Below are 22,346 nucleotides of genomic sequence, written 5' to 3'. Positions count from 1 at the left end.
TATGGAATGAAAAAAGAGCCCATATAGCCAAGACAATCCTAAGCAAAAAGAACGAAGCTGGAGGCATCACACTACCTGACTTCAAGCTACACTAAAAGGCTACAGTAACCAAAACAGTATGGTACTGGTACCAAAACAGATATATAGACCAATGGAACAGAAGAGAGACCTCAGAAATAACACCACACATTTACAACCATCTGATCTTTGACAAACCAGACAAAAACAAGCAATGGGGAAAGGATTTCGTATTTAATTAATGGTTCTGGGAAAACTGGCTAGCCAGATGCAGACAACAGGAACTGGACCTATTCCTTACACCTTATACAAAAATTAACTCAAGATGGGCTAAAGACTTAAATGTCAAATCCAAAACCATAAAAACCCTAGAAGAAAACCTAGGTAACACCATTCAGGACATAGGCATGAGAAAAGACTTCATGACTAAAACACCAAAAGCAATAGCAACAAAAGCCAAAATTGACAAATAGGATCTAATCAAACTAAAGAGCTTCTGCACAGCAAAAGAAACTATCATCAGAGTGAACAGGCAGCCTACAGAATGGGAGAAAATTTTTGCAATCTACCCATCAAAGGTCTAATATCTAGAATCTACAAGGAACTTAAACAAATTTACAAGAAAAAAAACAACCCCATCAAAAAGTGGGTGAAGGATATGAGCAGACATTTCTCAAAAGAAGACATTTATGTGGCAAACAGACATATGAAAAAAAGCTCATCATCACTGATCATTAGAGAAATGCAAATCAAAACCATAATGAGATACTATCTTACACCGTTAGAATGGCGATTATTAAAAAGTCAGGAAACAACAGATGCTGGCAAGATTGTGGAGAATTAGGAACACTTTTACACTGTTGGTGTGAGTGTAAATTAGTTCAACCATTGTGGAAGACAGTGTGGCAATTCCTCAAGAATCTAGAGCCAGAAATACCATTTGACCCAGCAATCCCATTACTGAATATATACCCAAAGGATTATAAATCATTCTACTATAAAGACACATGCAAACGTATGTTTACTGCAGCACTATTTACAATAGCAAAGACTTGGAACCAACCCAAATGCCCATCAATGTTAGACTGGATAAAGAAAATGTGGCACATATATACCATGGAATACTATGCAGCCATAAAAAAAGAATGATTCTACGTCCTTTGAAGAGACATGAATGAAGCTAGAAGCCATTATCCTCAGCAAACTAACACAGGAACAGAAAACCAAATACCACATGTTCTCACTCATTAGTGGGAGCTGAGTGTGAACAATAAGAACACATGGGACACAGGGAGGGGAACATCACACACTAGGGCCTGTAGGTGGGTCAGGGACAAGCAGAGGAAGAACATTAGGACAAATACCTAAAGTGTGCGAGGCTTAAAACATGGATGACAGGTTGCTAGGTGCAGCAAACCACCATGGCACATGTATACCTATGTAACAAACCTGCACCTTCTGCACATGTATCCCAGAACTTAAAGTAAAATAAAATAAAAGTTTTCTATTCTCTTAAAGAGAATCATAAAGTTCTTACAAGGTTTCAAAACAGGCCTGGTGCAGTGGCTCATGCCTATTATCTCAGCACTTTGGGAGGCCGAGATGGAAGGATCACTTGACTCCAGGAGTTTGAGACCAGCCTGGGCAACATGATGACACTTCTCTTAAAAAATAAAAAACGGGTGGCGGGGACAGGCATGGTGGTTCACGCTGCAATCCCAGCACTTTGGGAGGCTGAGATGGGGGATCATGAGGTAAGGAGATCAAGACCATCCTGGCCAAGATGGTGAAACCCCATCTCTAGTAAAAATATAAAAATTAGCCAGCCGTGGTGGCACGCACCTGTAGACCTAGCTACTCAGAAGGCTGAGGCAGAAGAACTGCTTGAACCTGAGAGGTGGAGGTAGCAGTGAAATGAGATCGTGCCACTGCACTCTAGCCTGGCAACAGAGCGAGACTCCATCCCAAAAAAAAAAAAAAAAAAAAAAAGCAGCTTCAAAACAACAACAAAAAAATCACTTGAAAAATAAGTTTGTCTATAAATACTAGTATGTATGTACATATGTGGGTGTATATGGTATAAGTTTTTTAAGAGAAAAGAGGAATCATGCTGTAAATTCAAATAGTAATCATAGGTCATGACTCCAAGAATGAGAATCATGGATCAGAGAGACGTCTGTCTGAATTTCCTCTACACGGTGTATCAACATTCATAAGGAAAAAATGTTTTGTACCTTCCCAAACTTTACTTATATATTTAAAAAAGACAGAATGTTAGAAGGAACATATTTTTAAAAATTCATTAAAGCAGACCAAATATAAAAGATACGATGGTCATTTTACTCTAGATGATTTGAAATTTTATTTTAAAAGTACATAAAATTAAGCCTTTGTATTCTTATAAAGTGTCACTAAAAATACTTGATTACTAATCAGAGTATAAACTGAAGTATCGACCTAGCCATACAGATTTATACATTTATCAACTGAATCTCATAGGCAAAAATGTATTCTTTATCATGACAATCCACTGTTATTAAGGGACTCACTCTCTCCAACAATGTTAGTATAATCTGTAGTGCACTGCGAAATAATTGCCTAAATGTTTCACCAAGTTTTATTATCCATGATACTCACTGCCAAGTCTACCCAAAGCACTGTAGGAGGCTATAATCCACATTATTACAAAATTAATTTATTCATTTAAATCATGTAATTTCAGGAGCAATCTTTCTCCAGAAGCTTAGCAAATTTTTTACTGCTTTATATTAAAATGCAAATGCATGAACTCTAAAAATCTCACCATTATTTTTAATTACAGAAAGAACACCAATAGATTGATTTAAAACACATAATATATAGTAAAATGCTTGTTTGTTCTGTAGTAAAACTTAATTGAATGCTCAAAGAAGTTACAAATTTGCTTTAAGCAACTTTCTCATGAAGTTGTAGATTCTTAAATGCCACACACAGAGTTTCAGGTTGGAATAATTCACCTTCCTGCAAAACGTACTACAGGCAAATAATTATAATAACAAAAATGACCTAATTAGCTCAGCTGTATGTACAAAAAAAGCAAACATAAATGAGGTGGCTCCATATTTCATTGCTTTGTATCACTGTGACACATTCACTGCCATATTCTTGAAGCTAAAATTCCCATACTAATTGGGAAAGTAAACACAGTATGAAACTAGAAGCTGCGGCATTAGATTCTATTCTATTCTGCATTCTCCATCTGCTGTCCCACACTCACAATATTTAATTTTAGCAAAATCTAATTCAGTGTATCTCTACATGAATGCCTCATTAGACATCTCAAACTTCTGGCCTCCAAGATGGCCTCTCAAATAGGCTTTACTTCCCATCTCATTCTCTATCTAATATTTCATATCTCAGTATAAAGCACCACTCTCCATGCAGCTGCCCAAATCATAACCCAGGAATAATTCTTTCCTTGTTTTTAACCCATCCTCTACATCCAGCCTAACAACAGGCTCTGCCAATCTACCTCTAAAACCCCAAATTTACTGACTTTTCTCCGTATCTCCCACCATCACCCTAAATATCACCATATTCTTTTTTTCAAGATAAATAATATTGTAATACAATGCATTATTTTACTAGAGCCACTTTCATTCTTGACTCCTATTCCATTCTACATTGAACAGCTCTTATATCATATTCTATATCTCATCACTCCCCTGCTTAAAAGTCTTCCAATGGCTTAAAATCCAAATTGTTTTCCTTGGCCTACAGGCCTTAGATAATTTGGTTCTTTCTCATCTCTTCAAACTCATCTCGGGCCACACTTCCTCCTCAGTCACTACACCTAAGACACGTTTATCTTCTTTTAACTTCTCAAAACATACCCATTGTGGACTGAATGTTTACATCCCCCTATAATTCATGTTGAAACCCTAACCTCCAACATGATCGATAAGGTGGTGAGGCCTTTGGGAGCTGATTAGGTCATAAGGGTGGAGTCCTCATAAATGGAATTACTGTCTTTAGAAAACAGACCCCAGAGAAAGCTCTTGCTCTGTTTTAACTCTGTGAGGACATAAAAAGAAGATAGCTATGAATCAGGAAGTAGGCCCTCATCTCACAATGAAATTGCAGGCATCTTCGTCTTGGACTCTGTAGCCACCAGACTGTGAAAAAATAATCAGAGGTCTTCCCTAATCACCTTAATGTAAACAGGTCCAATTCTAATTGGTCAATATTCTCAGCACTTTACTGCTTTCAAAACAGTATAAATGAAGCTTTGTGTAGTGGCAGTATCATAGCCAATGAGGTTTATTCAAGACATGATAATTGCTAACTGCAAACAGCATAAAACCAACGGCCAAAAAAATGCTTTGTGTCCCACAAGGCTTATGAAAAGAACCAGATATGGACAAGTGCCATTTTTGCTATACAGAATGCTTTAAAAAAAAAAAAAAAAAAGTGGGCAATAGAGAAGGGTATCCTTGAAGATAAACCTGTGTTTATCTACACCTTTAAAAGCTATGCACAGGATTAGTTATCTGGAAGTGCCTAGAATATTCCCACTTCAGTGTCTTTGCTCTTGCTCTTCACACTGCCTAGGAAGTTTTTAATCCCAGATAAACATGCAAGATCTCCTAAACTGCTTCAGGTCTTCATTTAATGTCATCCAATCAGTGAGGACTTCCCTGACCCTCGTATTTAAAATAACAATGCCCTTTCCCAACAAAGTCCTTTCTCATCTTCCTTTGCTTTTTCCCTCATGGCACTCATCATCATAGGACACATAACACATATCACCATCTCTGATTTGACCACTGGTATAGACTCCCACTTGGTCCTTTTCAATTCCCATTTGCTTCTTTCTTTTTTTTTTTTTTTTTTTTTGAGACGGAGTCTGGCTCTGTCACCCAGGCTGGAGTGCAATGGCCAGATCTCAGCTCACTGCAAGCTCCGCCTCCGGGGTTTATGCCATTCTCCTGCCTCAGGAGTAACTGGGACTACAGGCGCCCGCCACCTCGCCTGGCTAGTTTTTTGTATTTTTAGTAGAGACAGGGTTTCACCGTGTTAGCCAGGATGGTCTCGATCTCCTGACCTCGTGATCCGCCCGTCTCGGCCTCCCAAAGTGCTGGGATTACAGGCTTGAGCCACCGCGCCCAGCCCCATTTGCTTCTTTCTAATTCATTAACCATACTGCAGTAAAAGGGATGTCTTAAAAAGGGGAATCTGATTCTGTTATAGGTCTGCTTAAAATGTTTCACTGGTCTCCTACCATCCCACTCTCTGTTCCTCCTGCCAGGGATTAAGTTCAATACTGTTAAAATAGCCCATAAAGCCCTGAATAGGCAGGGTCTCTGCCTGACTTCCACCTTACCACTCTCAATCTTGATCATCACGTTCTAGTCAGCTCTCAGAACTTAGTAGGCTCTTTGCTTATGAGCCTAGCCCAGATCATTCCTTCAGCCTGAAACACCTTTCACCACCACCACACCACTCTCTATAGCCCTTCCTCCTTCCTGTACAACTCCAGTTATAAATGTAACAATTACATAAAAGCGATCTGTTTAGTGCCTGGCTCCTCTGCTACCCTATACATTCAGAGGGAAGGAATCGTGCCTGTCACATTTACCCACTGTCCCCTGTGCTTAGCACAGAGGCTGGCACATAGTAGGTTCTTATATTGGCTAGCTAATCCACACTACTACCGTCCGGGCATGATTCTCTCATAATGAAGATTGAATTTGCAGCCATGAAGATCAAAGACAATGAATGTTGCTGCCAAGACTTGATTAAACACAAGACCATAACATTTGTGAGAAATATTTGTGGCAATGGAAGAAAGAGCAAAAATTTCCAAAAACTCACATAGACAAGGAATGAAAAATAATAGATGAAACAAGACTGGCCATATACTGGTAACAGATGAGGCTGAGTGACTGATAGAGATTCATTCTACTATTTTCTTTGCTCTTATTTACACAATGTAATCTCAGTGTCCCAAAAACTGATAAAAATCTGAATTTTGCTAAAGATTTTAAAAAAGGAAGCGTATCTAATATCAATCTTTCAATGAGAAAAAAGATTCAAGGAAGAGTAGTTATGCCTCCTACAGTTCTACTTAGGAATCTACTTTTATACCACCTACAGCTAGAACAGAATCTGACACTGTAACAAAAATCATAGAAATTAAAGACTCAACATAGATACACAGACAGGCAGTAGCTGCATTAAGTCTAAAAACTCTTGTTTCTGTTTTAGCAGTCTTTCTGTTACCACAGTTACTTCTAGAAAGTTATCTATTTCCTTCTATCTAGTAAGTCCTGCTTAAAGAGAAGTCTGAGAAGGAGGGGGATGGGAGAACAATAAAAATTATTCATCCAGAAGTTCTTTTGAAATGAACTGAAAACATCTATCATTAGAATTAAAATGCATGTGATTGTTGCTTTAAAATCCTTGAATCCGAGTCTTACGAGGTATTACCACCTTCGTATTTGTAATAAAACTCCAGCTTTACAGACATTGCCTAGGGGGAGGGAAGGGAGTTGGAGAAGGGGTAGAAAAGAAAAGTCCAGCTTAGAGAGAAAAGTGTCCTGCCATGATCATACAACTGATAAGAGACACAGCAATAAGTAAATAGATCAGGTCTGGTGTTCCATCTCAGAACAACAGATTTTCAGTCCGATACTTACTCTACTATAAGCAGAAGTAGTAAAAACAAGGCAATGCAATGACAACCCACCTGTCTCTATCACACAAACCTCCAAAGAGCTGGAACCGCCGGATTTAACTTTTATGTTACCTACCAAACAAAAGTATTTTCCAAATGTTGTGACTTGCTATAAAATTACTATTAGCTAATCACCATCTCCTCTTAGAAACCAGTTTTAAGTTGGCCGGGCGCGGTGGCTCAAGCCTGTAATCCCAGCACTTTGGGAGGCCGAGACGGGCGGATCACGAGGTCAGGAGATCGAGACCATCCTAGCTAACACGGTGAAACCCCGTCTCTACTAAAAAATACGAAAAACTAGCCGGGCGAGGTGGCGGGCGCCTGTAGTCCCAGCTACTCGGGAGGCTGAGGCAGGAGAATGGCGTGAACCCGGGAGGCGGAGCTTGCAGTGAGCTGAGATCCGGCCACTGCACTCCAGCCCCGGGGCGACAGAGCAAGACTCCGTCTCAAAAAAAAAAAAAAAGAAACCAGTTTTAAGTTAAAATGGCACACTATCAAATAATTAATGTGTCTAAAATATTAATTAGTTGAAAAAGCCTAACCAAATTTTAGAAACAGTGTACACTTTTAACATATTAGCAGTTAAACCTTGCCTTTATTTGCAATTTTACAGAATGTATCTAATGCCAACCCTCCCCACCTTTTTTAGATTGTATACTCCGAAAAGCAAGAAACTAAGTTACGGCAAAAATATTTTTTATAGATTTCCTCAAATCACTGGCTTATAAGAAAAACAACTTGATATTAAATAGATAATAGCATGCACTTGTAGTAACAACTGCTCATAAATAAAAATGCTACTTTCTTTTCTTTCTTGTGGCTGTTAACCTTATTTCACAGAGAGGTTAAACATTTTTATACATAAAATGAAAACTCATAAAAAAACACTGAAAGGCACAGTATGTCCTAAATGAGTTTTCTTGGTTTCATAAGCTTTTCTTATTTCTCTTTCACAGAGTTCTGAGAAATTAAAATTAGCATTTGAAAGTATTCAAAAATTGTTTAAATTGTTGTTTAGCTGTTATAATCTACAGGTGCAGTTCTAAATGAAATAAATGTGCCATCTGTTATGTCACAATATTGAGAAATTAACAACTGCACTAACAGAAAGGTTTAATATCTCTAACTTCACAAATTAATAAAAACTTCTTTTGGAGGAAAAAACTCTACATAAAATCCAATTCCATAAATAAATTCAAACAAGACACTTCCTTTAGTTTAATAGGAAACTATTCATGAAAAATTGTTAATATTATTTTCTGTTAGTATTAGAAAGGAATAAAATAAAGAAATCATGCAGTTAATATTTAGTTTCTCTACACTTGCCAAAGACCACACAGTAGGTGCTGGGGATACAAAAATGTAAGACATACCCCAACTAGGCTAATTGATATGCCAGCAAAATACATAAACCATATAACTATACCAGAGTGTGACAAAATACAAGAGAAAAAATTGCATAAATGGACAAAAAGTCATGACAGCTGAAAGCATTAACAGCTCTGCCTCCACTTCTCTATAAAGCTCTGTGAAGCCAGAAGCCATGTTTGTCCCATCAGTGCTGGATGATCACTAGCTGCTAGCATAATGTCAGATACACATTAGGTGCTCAATAAATGTCTGTTGACTAAAACAATAAAAGGAAAGCTTCTTATAGAAAGTGACAACTGAGATGAGCATTAAAACATGATTAGCAGTGAAAGGGGGAAAAAGTATTCCTGATAAAAGAAACAGAATAGAAAATATCTACCATTTACCCATTTATGTTAATTAACATTCAGCATTTTACTCCAAAATATATTTTCTACAAGCAACATTTACTGAGCTAAAGATTTCCAAAATGAATATTCTCATTCTGAATAAACAGAAAATACAGTACTAAAGACTCCAGTATCCACAGCATACCTCTCATTAGACTTTGCTGTGGAGATCTCTCACAAGACTACTCAAAGTCTTAGGAGAGGCATGTTAGCTCAATTACAGCAGTGTAAGCTTAATCATAACCATCACAAATAAAACCAAACATAATAGCTACAAAAATAATTTATAACAAAAAACAAAATGGAATAAAGTATATTTTAACCAAACATCATTTTAAGTTGGATTTAATCAAACGTAGCTTTAAAATTAATTTAATAAAATTTAATAAAGGAAACTTTACAACAGTCACGTACTCAAGAAACAATATGAGCCCAGGCAGAAATAGAAAAAAAGTAATTTTATGCCTAAAAAAATTGTAATAAATGCAGTTATTAGAGTAAGTCAGCTACATTATGTTACACTCAGTTCTGAATGTGTAACATTTTGAGTCAGACTTCAGGTGAAAGATAAACATGAGCTGTAGCTTGGTCAACCAACCTTTTATGGGCTGACAAGCATTTTCTTAAAAGGCCAGATAATAAGTATGTTCTCATAATTATTTAACTCTGCTACCGAAAGTAGCCACCGACAATACATAAGTGAATGAGTGTGGATGGGTTCCAGTAAATCTTTATTTACAAAAACAGGTGGCTGGCCCATGACCATATTTGCCAACCCTGTCCTGGAATCTAAAAGTGACTTCTCACTAACTCTTTTTTCATCAAGACCGCTTTACTCCCTTTCAAATACTTTCACATAAACTGTACTGGTGTTCCATAAGGCCTCTATAGATATCAATGAAGCAAATCTAACAGATATACTCTTGTTTTACAGATTAAGAAACTGAAGCTCAAAGGAGTTGACTTGATCTAAGGACTACTAAGACCTGAGACTAAAAACCAGGCCTTTGTTCTTCTAACGCTTAATCATTATCCTCCATACCCAATCTTCCAATGCCGCAAATAAAACATTCAAATCATTTTTAGAATCCTCTGCTGAACCCCCGAGTTCTTTTTAGCAGACTCAGCCATTCACAATAGACTTTAAGAACATCCACTTAACTGTCTAATTAAATTATTAACTTCAATTGTGAAGCTAATTCAAATCCTTCTTTCTTTATATGATCCTCATCTTCTTCTATTTAGGCTATCTTCTTATTTACAAGTCTCCTAAAATACCATTTAATCTTCAAATCACCAGCAAGAAACAAGGCAGTACACCTTCTTATGGAGGTATAAATTATTTTAATCATTTAATAAGAGTTTGTGAACTCAGTAATAAAAATGTGGTAAGAGGCCTAGTGCCTAACTTTGCAAAGCTTATAATCTAGTTGAGAAATGCCAGATGTATAAATACGAAACTAAGGAGTGACTCCATGTAACCTAGGTCAAATCTAAAAAATTTAAAACAAAGAAAGAGAAATGAAAAAATGTAATTTACAGTATACACTGTCATAAAATACATGCCTTACTTGCTCTTGATACCACAGAAATGCCCTAAATTTTGTATAATGAAAGTTTAATGAATACTAAATACCGACAAACACCCATTTGATGTGGTAATAGCATAGTCCAAAAGTTAAAACTAGATCACATTTTTAAAAAATTATGGCAGGTGAAGGTTTTCTTCTGTTTTATTCTAGTCATCGTCATGAAAGAACATCTACTGGACTAACTCCCTGGCCAAAAACACTGTTGAAGATAGAGGAATTACAGGACATGCCCTCACTCTGCATGGTAGGATGGGACTGGAGAAGTAATCATGCAAGTTGAAACTAAGCAAAGTGATCTTCGTAACTAATGAGGACAATTACGATTGTTCCACAATCTTTAAAAAATTTTGTCAAAACATTGAAAACTCTTACTGTTGATTATAAATATACACTAGAGGCTGAGCACAGTAGCTCATGCCTATAATCCCAGCACTCGCACTCAGGGAGGCCAAAGCGGGCAGATCACTTGAGGCCCGGAATTCGAGACCAGCCTGGCCAACATGGCAAAACCCTGTTTCTACTAAAAATACAAAACCAGCTGTGCATGTTGGTACACGTTTGTAATCCTAGCTACTCAGAAGGCTGAGACAAGAAAATTGCTTGAACCTGGGAGGCAGAGGATGCAGTGAGCTGCAATTGCGCCACTGTACTCCAGCCTGGGTAACAGAGTGAAACTTAGTCTCAACAAAACAAAACAAAACAAAACACCACAATAAATGTATACTGAAAAATAAAAAGTTAAAAGAAATCCTAATATTTATTTAGTACATTATAATTTAACACATTAGAAACATTGAGAACTGTTTTATTTTTAAATTTTATTTTATTTTTTTTTGGAGACAGAGTCTCACTCTGTCACTCAGGGTGGAGTGTGGTGGCACGATCATGGCTCACTGTAACCTTGAACTCCTTGGGCTCAAGCAATCCTCCTGCCTCAGCCTGCCTAGGACTGCGGGCACATGCCAGCATGCCCTGGCTAATTTTAAAATTTTTTTATAGTGATGAGGTCTTGCTATGTTGCCCAGGCTGGTCTCCAACTCCTAGCCTCAAATGATCCTCCCAGTTGGGCCTCCTAAAGAATGCTGGGATTACAGGCATGAGCCACCACACCCAGCCAAAAGTATTTTATTTCTTTGTAAAAACTTAAGAACTTATAGTTTGAAGAGTGCTTGCTTTTTCAACATATAACTTATGGGCAAGCATCCTTCCCATGTCTTGGTGAACTGAAGTCATTTTTTCTACATTTTAATCAACTTCTAACATTTTATTATTTGTATTTCAATGTCATAAAATATCTGAGAGTTCTTTTAAGAAGAAGTTTTTTATAGCATCACTTCCTTTGGGACATCTTCATCCTTCTATCACAACTACTTTCCTTATTCATGCCAGTAAGCTCACCTTTACTGCATATAAGTTCCTCAATAAGTTCCCCTGGCTGCATAATCTAGTCTCTTGAAGGGCAGCCATGTCAACATTTCCAAAGTCAGTTATTGTTTCCATAACCTTTCTTTCTATTCAAATTTCATTCCCAACATTATCAGTTTGTTTCTTTGTTGGATTTACATCTCTCTTGGTCAATTCCCTTTTTCAATTATCGATTTTTATAAAATGTTACATGGGCTTATTGCTGGAGACAAGGAGGCAACACAACTATGTGCTTTGCTATCTGTGGGTGAAATGAATAATAGACACAGAGAGGCCAATCACTGACAGACATGGAAAGAAGTGACATAATTTATCACTGATCATAAGCTCATCTGTTGTTATGTAATGATTCCTGGACTAAACTAGCAACAAAGTTTGCATTTTATGTAATTACCTGCAGTCAATATACCACAGTAAGTGAAATTTGAACCATACAGTTGAGGACCTAGTGTTACTTAACTAAACCATGGTAACTGAAATTCATGCATTCTGGAACCATGTAAAGGAAGGACTATCTGTACATAAAACAACTGTTTGAAAACACTAGAGAGTGATCAATGCAGGCAAGATCACAGAGTTATTTAAATTCTCCAAAACATGAGGGATACAGAGATGACCACCACATTCCACTTAGCTTTTTCCTTGGGAGTATTTTCTAAACCACAGCAAGGAGAAAGGGAATTGAAGCACAAAACAAGTCTACTGTCCTGAGAAAGCAGATGTTGGAGTTCAATCCCCACACATGTGGAGGTATCTTTGTACGCATCCAGAATTTTCCATTGTGACCACAGAAGGGTCACGCCTGAGGAATCAAAGACCACATCCCTAGAGTAATGGCATTTCTTTCAGAAGCTAAACCCAAGTTTATATGACATTTGCCATATGTTAGGGGCTAAGCAATCAGTCAGTCTAATGCTAGAGAATCCATGAACAGAGGGACACCAAAAGACTAGAATGTAAGGGATGACTAAAAGTAGCCTCTGCGCAAATCTGGGCACAGAGGCTACAATTTAAACTTGTACCACCAATTCTAAAATGTATCAATTACTCACAGGGTTATGGCTGTATCATATTTTATAAAGTGGTATTCTAAAATTAAACACTATTATACTTACCATTTTGTAATCCCATCCAGAGTTGCTTGTGATCTTTTTTCTGCATTTCATTGATTACTTGACTTTTATGTTTTAAAGCATCAGCTTCTTTCATACATGACATAAAATGAGCTTCAATTGCATCCTTAGATGGACAGTGCAGAAGGTCTTTTTCTGGAAAACTCTATCAAAGGAAAAAATACACACATAAAACAGGTACACACATTACAAAATTAACCTCTTAAAAGAGAACTATATCCCCCAGTTTATCAATATTTCTAGTAAACTATCTCTTAGCAATGAAATAACCCAAAATACTTTTAAATTTAACTTAAAAATCTTTAGCTATTTGGCCCATTTTGTACTTTTCCCAAATAATTCTTACGTGTTTTATAACAACTGAAAAAAGGCATCAAAGGGTAATAATCTGAAAAATAGCTTTTCAACTGACCATACCAAGTATTGGCAAAGATGTGAAATGGAGCCCTCACACAGTACTAACAGAAATATAAAATAGTATAACCACTTTGGAAAAGTCTGGTGGTTTCTTAAGGATAGTAAACAGACATCTACCATCTGACCCAGTCATTCCACAACTAGGCATTTACCTAAGAGAAATGAAAGTAGTATGTCCATATAAGGACTTGCTACATGAATGTTCACAATAGTTTTATTTGTAACAGCCCCAAAGAGAAAACAAATCTAAATATCAACAGGTAAATGAACATATAAATTGTGGCATAAACTTATTCACTTTGAATAGGTAAAGCTCACTATAAGTCAATCAGACCTCAATAAAGCTGTTAAAAACTAGATTTTAAAGTCAAATAGCTAAATTTACATTCTGTAACTTCACTGATTCTTTTAGGCAGCTAAAGCAATGATCATTGGACATACACGGAGTTATGTAAATGAAACGACTGATGCACTTTTCACTGAAAAAAGATAATAACAGCTAACAGTTACTGAACACTTACTGTGACACTGTATTAAAACTTTTTATATGGATTATCTTATTTAATCCTCACAACACTTGAGGTATACATTATTATCATTGCTATTTTACAGATAAAAAAATTAAAGTTAGGGAATGTCTAAAGTCGCAAGTGTCATTCAGCTTGCTAGTCATGGAGCTAGGATTTAAGGCTAATTTGACTCAAGTCCTATCTTTTAACCATTGTACAATATTACTTCCTCCAAAGACTTAAATATTTAAGATAATCATTATATTCACTCATGATTTTACAAAGTTATTATCCTATATGTCCTTTAATACATTTAAACAGAAGTAAAAATGGCAAAAAAAAAATAGCATATAGCCTACTCAGGTTACTGTATTCATAAGCAACATTCAATTATCCCTGTCATGGAGCTTTCATAAAAAGAATGAAATGAAAAGATAAAGAAAGAAGCTCCTGAGTGACTATGAAACACTGATGGAAAGCAGGAATCAGAAAGTGATTAAAGATACCATTCTTCATCTTTCTCAATAAACTTGTTTAATAAGTCAAATTTATGATTCACATACAGTCAAATGCAGAAATCAAGAGTACAATTAAATGAGTTTTGACAATGAGTAACTGTTAGCCCAAGTACAGAGCATTACCATCACCCACAAAACTTCCTCTGTGCCCTTTGCAGTCAGTTCCCTCATTCCCTTCCCAAGAAATCACTGATAATGACATATAACACTAGATTAGTTTTGCCTGTAATAAAATCTCATATAAACAGAACTGCAGTATTGTGTAACTTAGTATCTTTCACTTAGCATAATATTTTTGAGATTCATTCCTGTTACTGCACATATCAGTAATTAATTCCTTTTTGTTGCTGAGTAGCATGCCATTTAATGAATACACCACAATCTGTTTATCTAAAAACTTGTAAACTTGTTAATAGACACTGGGATTGTTTCCAGATACTGGCTATTATTTAAAAAGCTGCTATGAACATTAACACACAAGTCTTTTATAGACACATGTCTTCATCTTTCTTGGGTATACAGCTGGAAAAAGAAATGCTGGGTCACAGAGTAAGTGTATGTTTTAACTTTACTTAAAAACTGCCACACTACTTTTCAACATCATGTATGATGTTACACTCCCACTAGCAATGTATGAGTTCTGGTTACTCCATGTCCTCAAACTTGCTACTGTCAATCTTTTTCATTTTAGTCATTCTAGTGAGTGTAATGTAATGTCTCTTTGCGGCTTTAATTTACATTTCCATGATGACTAAAGATGTTGAGTGCCTTTTCATGTGTTTGTTGGTAAATTCATATACGTTCTGTGAACTAAGATTTTTGCATTTGTTTAAAAGCAACTACTAGGCAAGAAATTGAGTATAATGTGAATTTTATGGTTGCATATGTAAATATTGTTCACAAGAAATGCTAGGTGAACAGAAAATTTCACCCAGCTAAACGAATCAGCTAGGAACACATACAATGCACACATGTGCACACCTCCAAAATGCACCAGCTACTACAATTCATGTAATGAGTTGTATTCATCTACATCAGGTGCTACAATTTCTTGTTCGATATCAGAAAATCCTCCTTTCACTTCACCTGTCATGGCGCAAGTCTTCCATGTCCATTTCTGCAAGCAAACTTCCAGTCTTTGCAACATGAAATGCCATATTTATTGTAGTATGTATGCATTTCTCATACATTTTACCTGTTAAAACTGTGATATGGTTTTTACTAGGTTCCTGTTTTTTTGTCAGTGTAAGTTTGCGGATGTTGTGCCCCTAACCCTTCTCCCCAGAAGCAACCCTTTCCCCCATAAGTCCAGTGGTTTTCATTGCACAATTTTTAATAGCAAAGTTAAGAACACATACGATGCATTATAGAAGTGCCTACACTGAGCAGACATCCTTGCCTTTTTCCTCATCTTAGAGTAAAACATTCAATAAACCATCATGTAGCATGACTTTAACTGTAGCCTTTTCATACTTTTCATATCTACCCTTTGTCAAATCAAGTAAATTCCCTTCTATTCCTAAGCTTGCTATAAGTTTTGATGACAAATGGGTATTAAATTCTGTCAATGAATGACTTTGTCTGTATCTATTGATTTTTCTATTTTATTCTGTGATTTACATTGATTGAGATGTTTTATTTTGAGAGGGTCTCACTGTGTCACCCAGGCTGGAGCACAGTGGCACAATCACAGCTCACTGCAGCCTCAACCTCTGGGGCCCAAGCGATCCTCCCAATTCAGTCTCCTGAGTAGCTGGAACCACAGGTGTACACCACCACGCTCAGCTAATTTTAAAATTTTTTTGTAGAGATGAGGCCTCCTTATGTTGCCCAGGCTGGTCTTGAACTTCTGGGTTCAAGTAATCCTCCTGGCTCAGCCTCCCAAAGTACTGGGATTACAGGCGGGAGCCACTGCACCTGGCCTACATGCATTAAGATTTGAATGTTGAATCAATTTTGTACTCCTAGGATAAACTCAACTCAATCATGGTGTGTACTGTCTTTTTTAATTATTGCAAGATTCAATTTGATGGTACTTTGTTGAAGGCTCTTGTATCCATGATCATGAAATACACTGGCTCATAATTTTCTTTTAATGTCTTTAACAGGTTTCAGTATCAGGGTTATTCTGGCCTCTAACACAAGTTGGTGTCTCATTTCTGGAAAAAGTTTGTAAAGAGTAAGAAAGTTTGTGATATTATTTCTTAAATATTTTATTTCATTTTATTTTTATTTTTAGAGACACAGTCTCACTATGTTGCCTAGGCTGGAGTGCGGGGGCTATTCACAGGCACAATCCCACTACTGATCAGCAGGGGAGTTCTGACCTGCTCCATTTCTGACCTGAGCCGGTTTACCCTTCCTTAGGTAACCTGATGGTCTCTTACTCCCAGGAGGTCACCATATTGATGCCAAACTTAGTACAGAAATCCAACTGGCATAGCACACTACAGCCCAGAACTCCTGGGCTCAAGCGATCCTCCCGCCTCAGTGTTCTGAGTAGCCGAGACGACAGGCACATGCCACTGCACCTGACTAGTTCTTAGATATTTTATAGACTTCTCCAATGAAACTATCTGTGCAAGGTGTTTTACTCTGTGAGGTTTTTAAAAATACAAATCAAATTTACTTGCAGATTAAAGAGCTATTCATTTCTGTTATTTCTTATGTCAGTTTTGGCGACTTGCGTTTTCATTGAATTTGTCCATCTGTCAGATTTATCGGCATAAAGGTATTTATTCAGTTAATATAAATGAATTATATAATGTGCAGTCATTTGTGCCTTCTTTCGCTTAACATGATATTTTCAAGGTTGTTAACATATTATCAGTAATTCCTTCCTTTTAACGACCAAATTATAGTCTACTGTAAGCATACATACAGTATTTTGCTTATTCATCAGCTGATGGACATTGGGTTATTTCCACTTTGCCTATTATGAACATTCATGTATAAGTTTTTGTGTGGACACAAGTTATTTCCATATTTTGCATATTAGAATTACATATTCAGTTCTCTTGGGAATATTACTAGGAGTAGAATTGCTGGGTAACATGGTTAAGTATATCATTTGATAACATACCAAACTGCTTTCCAAAAAGGCTACACCATTTTCATTCTCATCAGCAACGTATGAAGGGTCTAATAAGCCTATATGTGTTACCGGTTTTTGTGTTTTTTTTTTTTGAGACAGAGTTGCACTCTGTCACCCAGGCTGGGTTGCAGACATGCGATCAGGACTCACTGCTCCTCCCGGGCTCAAGTGATCCTCACACCTCAGCCTTCCAAATAGTTGGGACTATAGGCACATGTCACCACACCAGGCTATTTTTTTAAAAATTATTTTAGTAGAGATGAGTTCTCCTTATGTTGATCACACTGGTCTCGAAATCCTGAGCTCAAGTGATACAGCTGCCTCATCCCCACAAAGTGCTGGGATTAAAGGCATGAGCCACCACATCCAGCCTTGTACATCGTCTTTTTGATGATAACCAATCTAGAGGGTGTGAAGGGGTAACACATTGTGTGGTTTTTTGTTTTTGTTTTTTTTTTGCTTTTGCCTAAAAACTAGTTATGCTGAACATCTTTTCATGTGTTTACTGGCCATTTATATAACTTCTTCACAGAAATGTCTATTCAAATCCTTTGACTAATTTTTAATTGGGTTTCTATCTTTTCATTATCAAGTTATTTCCATATTCTGTATATTAAACTATTAGATAGTATATGATTGCAAATATTTTCTCCCATTCTGTAGGCACCCCACACGCAGTCTTGATTATTATAGCTTTGACACTGAGTAGTGTAACCATTCTTTCTTAAAAATATTTCTTCTGACCCATTTTCTCTCCTCTCCTTGAACTCCAATTCCACGCAGACTGCCCGATATTATCCCAGAGGCTCTGTTTTTTCTCTGTATCAATTTCCATCTCTCTGTTCTCCAAACTGGGTAACTTCTGTGGATCTGCCTTTGAGTTCAAAGAACCTTACTTCTGCCATCTTTAATTTGCTGTTAAGCCCATGCAGTAAATTCCTCATTTCAGATATTTTTCTACACAGTTCTACAATTTTGTGATTTTTTTTCTCTTAAGTTACTGAATGTATAACAGTTGTTTTGATTCATTTTTCTGGTAGTACCAAGATGTGGATTCTCTTAGGTCAGTTTCTATTGAGAGTAATTTTTTTTTTTTATTTGATATGGACCATATTTTCTTGCTTATCTGCAAGTCGAGTAGTTGTGGACTGTATGGTGGACACTGTGAATATGTTGTAAGGATTCTAGATGATACTGTCTTCCTTTAAAACGCTAAGTTTTGTTCTGGCTGGCAGTTAATTTACTGGCAGCTCTCCTTAATCCTAAAAAGCCAGGTCCAGAGCAACTCTTACTCTAGGGTTAAAGACTGGCAATAGAGACTGGCAAACTTTCTGTAAAGGATTAGAGAGTAAATATTTAACACTGTGCAGGTCATACAGTCTCTACTGCAAATACTCAACTAGGCTGTCGTAGCCGCAAAGCTACCATAGACAATACATATATGAATTTCCATGAATGGCTGCATTTCAATGCAACTTTATTTATGGTCATCACTAAATCTATATTTCATGTAATTTTCACATGCTACAAAATATTTTTTAAAATTTTTTTCCAACCACTTAAAAATGTAAAAACTATTCTTACATCACAGGCCATGCAAAAACAGTCAGTGGGCCACATTTGCCAACTCCTGCTCTAATGTATGATCCTTACTCCAAAATCATGGCCTTTCTGGCATCTCAGGTAACTGCTCAGTATGTAGCCAAATGTCTCTTCACTTTGAATGAGCTGGAATCCAACATTTCCCAGCATCATAAGACGTTCAGTATCTTGTTCCACTCTTAACCCTACAACATTCACTCTCTACTAGATCTTGCAGAGTATCAGCTATGCATGTGCAACCCATGCCTCAGCCAAGCACCCAGGGAGAACATACACATATACTTTGTGCTAAGGCGCCCACAGTTTTAAACACCATTGTTTTTGCATATCAGTGTAAATGTTAACACAATGGGAAGGGCCAATAACATCTTGATATTATTATATCATGAAAACAGATTTGACCTGAAGAATCCATTGAAAGGGTTTCAGGAAACTGACACACAGAAGGATCTCCACATTTGTTGAATGAATGAATGAGTGAATAAATAAATAAACAAGCATAGAACTATGATGTATTTTAATCTAGATTTCAAAGTATTTTAGAGTTTATTTTTAACACACAAAAAATCTAATTATTGGAATTATTTTCCAACATTAACAGAAAAGACTCATTAGGCAATATAGCACCCCTACCCTTAATATGTTTGAAGTATTTTTATCTCCACACCTCTCTAAACTTAAAAACTGTTGTATATGCAAGCATTCCTTGGTGAGTGAAATTCATGCATACCAGCACTATGTGCTCCATCTGTACTGTTCTTTGATAACTAAGGTGTTTAATAATATGGTATTGTGCAAAGCACACTATTACAAATGCACATGGAAATAAGCTCTAATGACCTACAAACTCAAATTCAGTAAAACAGGAAGGGAAAGTATCATACGAAGAACGAATGAACACCCTTTGGGCAGTAACTATGAATGGACACTCCTGACGGGAAAGAAACTCAGACACCTAAATGACTTTTTCAAACTCTACATGCCTCTCTCCAATAAAATATAGGAGATCAAGTGGATCACTTGACTTGAGGTCAGGAGTTCGAGACCAGTTCAAGTATCTGATACCGACATGGTGAAATCATTGCTATTTGAGAATGAATCACTGTTCGTGATCAACTAATATAAGAGACCAACATGGTGGAATCATTGCTATTTGAGAATGAATCACTGTTCATGATCAATTAACATAAGTGTTTCCAGTCACAAAAACCAAATGGTGTTTGTGAATTGGGGGTCGGGAACAGAGCAGAAGCAAGGTGGCTAAGGGAAACGAGGGACCAGCACTTCATAAACTATTGAGACAAAATTAGGTCACACTAAATTCAGTCTGGTCTTAAAAACTACAGGAATGAACATTTCTCAAAACAGAGGTAGATCAAATCTTTGGAATTCCAACTCCTAACCCTTCTCTTAATTCAATCAAAATAGCCTTAGACTAGGTTGTCCCCTCTGTACTTCCATATCCACATCTACATGCAGGATTTCTCTTGTTCCTAGCTGACTTTTAAAAATTAACACCAACTTTCAAAACTTTCATAAATTTTATTTTTTACAGAGGCAGGGTCTCACTGCATTGCCCCGGCTGGTCTTGAACTCCTGGGCTCAAATGATCCACTTACCTCGGCCTCCCGGCCTCCCAAAGTGCTGGGATTACAGGCGTGAGCCACTAAGCCCGGCCCAAAAACTTGTAAATTTTAAACAGTGTATTCAGCACTAATAAAGAAAATCAGTTCATACATTAAAAGTGTAAGTGTTTCTGCCAAGAGTTAGGAAAAAATTGAAAAGTATCTTATAGACAAATACTAACCGAAGCTTAGCAACTAAAAGAGTGTCATGGGAAAAGCAAGAAATAACTTCACTTGAAAAGAAAATTCTACTCGAAGTCTGTTTACTATGTATCACAAATGGGACAAAGGAGAAATGCAATTTACTATACCTTAAAATGTACTGTGATGTTCCAAGGAAGAGCTGAACTTGATGCAAGAAGATCAAATAGTAAACCAATTGGATAATGCCTAAAAATGAAACGGTATATTTTGAGAAAATAAATATGTAAAGTTATAACTACAACTCCAAAATAAATTTCCAACACATACCTTAACACCAAATGTCAGGCGCTTTAACCATGAATCACAGGAAGGTTACATTCTTTTTTACGTGCCTGGGCTAGTATGATCTACTTTCCAGGCATCAGGTGGTTTCCTTCTAAACACTTCATTCCCATAGAAACCTCAATATGCACAATGGGATTGTGGGCAAAGGCATTCTTTATCAGCCGTGTGAACTGTTATGTCACAGTACTGCTGCATCTAATTGTCATCCCAGTATTCATAAAAGACAGTTGATTTTTGTAAATTTATTTAAGTATCTTTTTTACTTTTAGAACCTAAAATTTTTAAAAACTGTAAGAACCAAGATGAGGACCTAAAACACATGCAAATCACCTATTCTGTGGTTACTATTAACATTATAGCATATAAATTTCCAGTCTTTTACCTATACATACGTATCTAAATAAAGATTAGGACTATCCTTTACAAACTGTACTATAACCTTTTTCACATAATATAATGTCAACATTTTCCCAAGTCACTGAATATTCTTCTGAAACCTAATTCTAAAATAAAAAAAAATAAGTTCCAAAATAAGAGAACATTTCCTAATATAACTATTACTCACAGTGAAGTAAATTACTTAGCAATAAATAAACATGACCAATACAAACGCTGTAGATGTCAATGGACAAACCTTAAGCCATCCTTTTAAAAAATCTAAAGTAAATGAGCTTACTTGGTTAATCAGAATTAAATAATACGGGTTGAGTATCCCATTTCCAAAACGCTTGGGATCAGAAGTGTTTCAGATTTCAGCTTTTTTTTTTTTAATTTTGGAATATTTGCATCATATTCTTACCATTTGAGCATCCCAAATCTGAAAATCTGAAATGCTGGAATGAGCACTTCCTTTGAGTGTCATGTCAGTGCTATGTTTACCTATGTTTGTACAAGTAGATGTACTTAGATTCTGGATTTCAAATTGTGGGATGTGGGATGCTCAACCTGTACTCACAACCAAGGCAAAAAGAAAACTACTTGGTGTTATACACAGTCCTGTCTCTATCTGTGTAATCTATTAATGAGTTACTCCTAGATTTAAGAGCTGCAAAATTTGAAATCACATCAAATTTATCTCAAAATGAGTAACTCTGACCAAGATTCAAATGTCAGTTAATATTATTTATGCTTGTGCTACTCTGGCCACAATGCCTATGGGATAGCCCTATTCTGCAAGGAGTAGTACATTTGCTTATATATAAAACATATATATATAATTGTATATACATAATTTATGCTTGCTTACTTGTACATAATTATGGGAAAGTCATCAGTTTCTAGAGATCATGTATTTATTTGGTAGGAATTTAGGATGGGCCAGGTACAGTAACTCAAGCCTATAATCCCAACACTTTGGGAGGCCAAGGCGGGTGGATCAGTTGACTTGAAGTCAGGAGTTGGAGACAGTTTCAGTACCTGAGACTGACATGGTGAAACTCTGTCTCTACC

At 36.6% G+C, this 22,346-nt stretch overlaps 1 protein-coding gene across 5 annotated transcripts in view; it reads right to left on the bottom strand.

Annotated features, from left to right (window-relative positions):
- ATG5 (autophagy related 5) overlaps positions 1-22,346 on the bottom strand; it is a 137,321-nt gene that overhangs the window by 83,895 nt on the left and 31,080 nt on the right. For 4 of the 5 annotated variants that reach the window (XM_011952860.1, XM_011952862.1, XM_011952863.1 and 1 more), the window contains 2 exons: positions 20,720-20,798; positions 12,626-12,788 (listed from right to left, as the gene is read on the bottom strand). The exons of the other annotated variant lie outside the window; for it this stretch is intronic. In XM_011952860.1, the coding sequence (XP_011808250.1) occupies positions 12,626-12,788; positions 20,720-20,798 (242 nt within the window). The remainder of the gene's footprint in view (positions 1-12,625; positions 12,789-20,719; positions 20,799-22,346) is intronic. 5 annotated transcript variants of the gene reach the window in all.

Source organism: Colobus angolensis, unplaced genomic scaffold (genome assembly GCF_000951035.1).
Source record: "Colobus angolensis palliatus isolate OR3802 unplaced genomic scaffold, Cang.pa_1.0 Scaffold35, whole genome shotgun sequence".
In the NCBI taxonomy this organism is placed as follows: domain Eukaryota; kingdom Metazoa; phylum Chordata; class Mammalia; order Primates; family Cercopithecidae; genus Colobus; species Colobus angolensis.
This window is presented reverse-complemented; position numbering and strand designations above follow the sequence as displayed.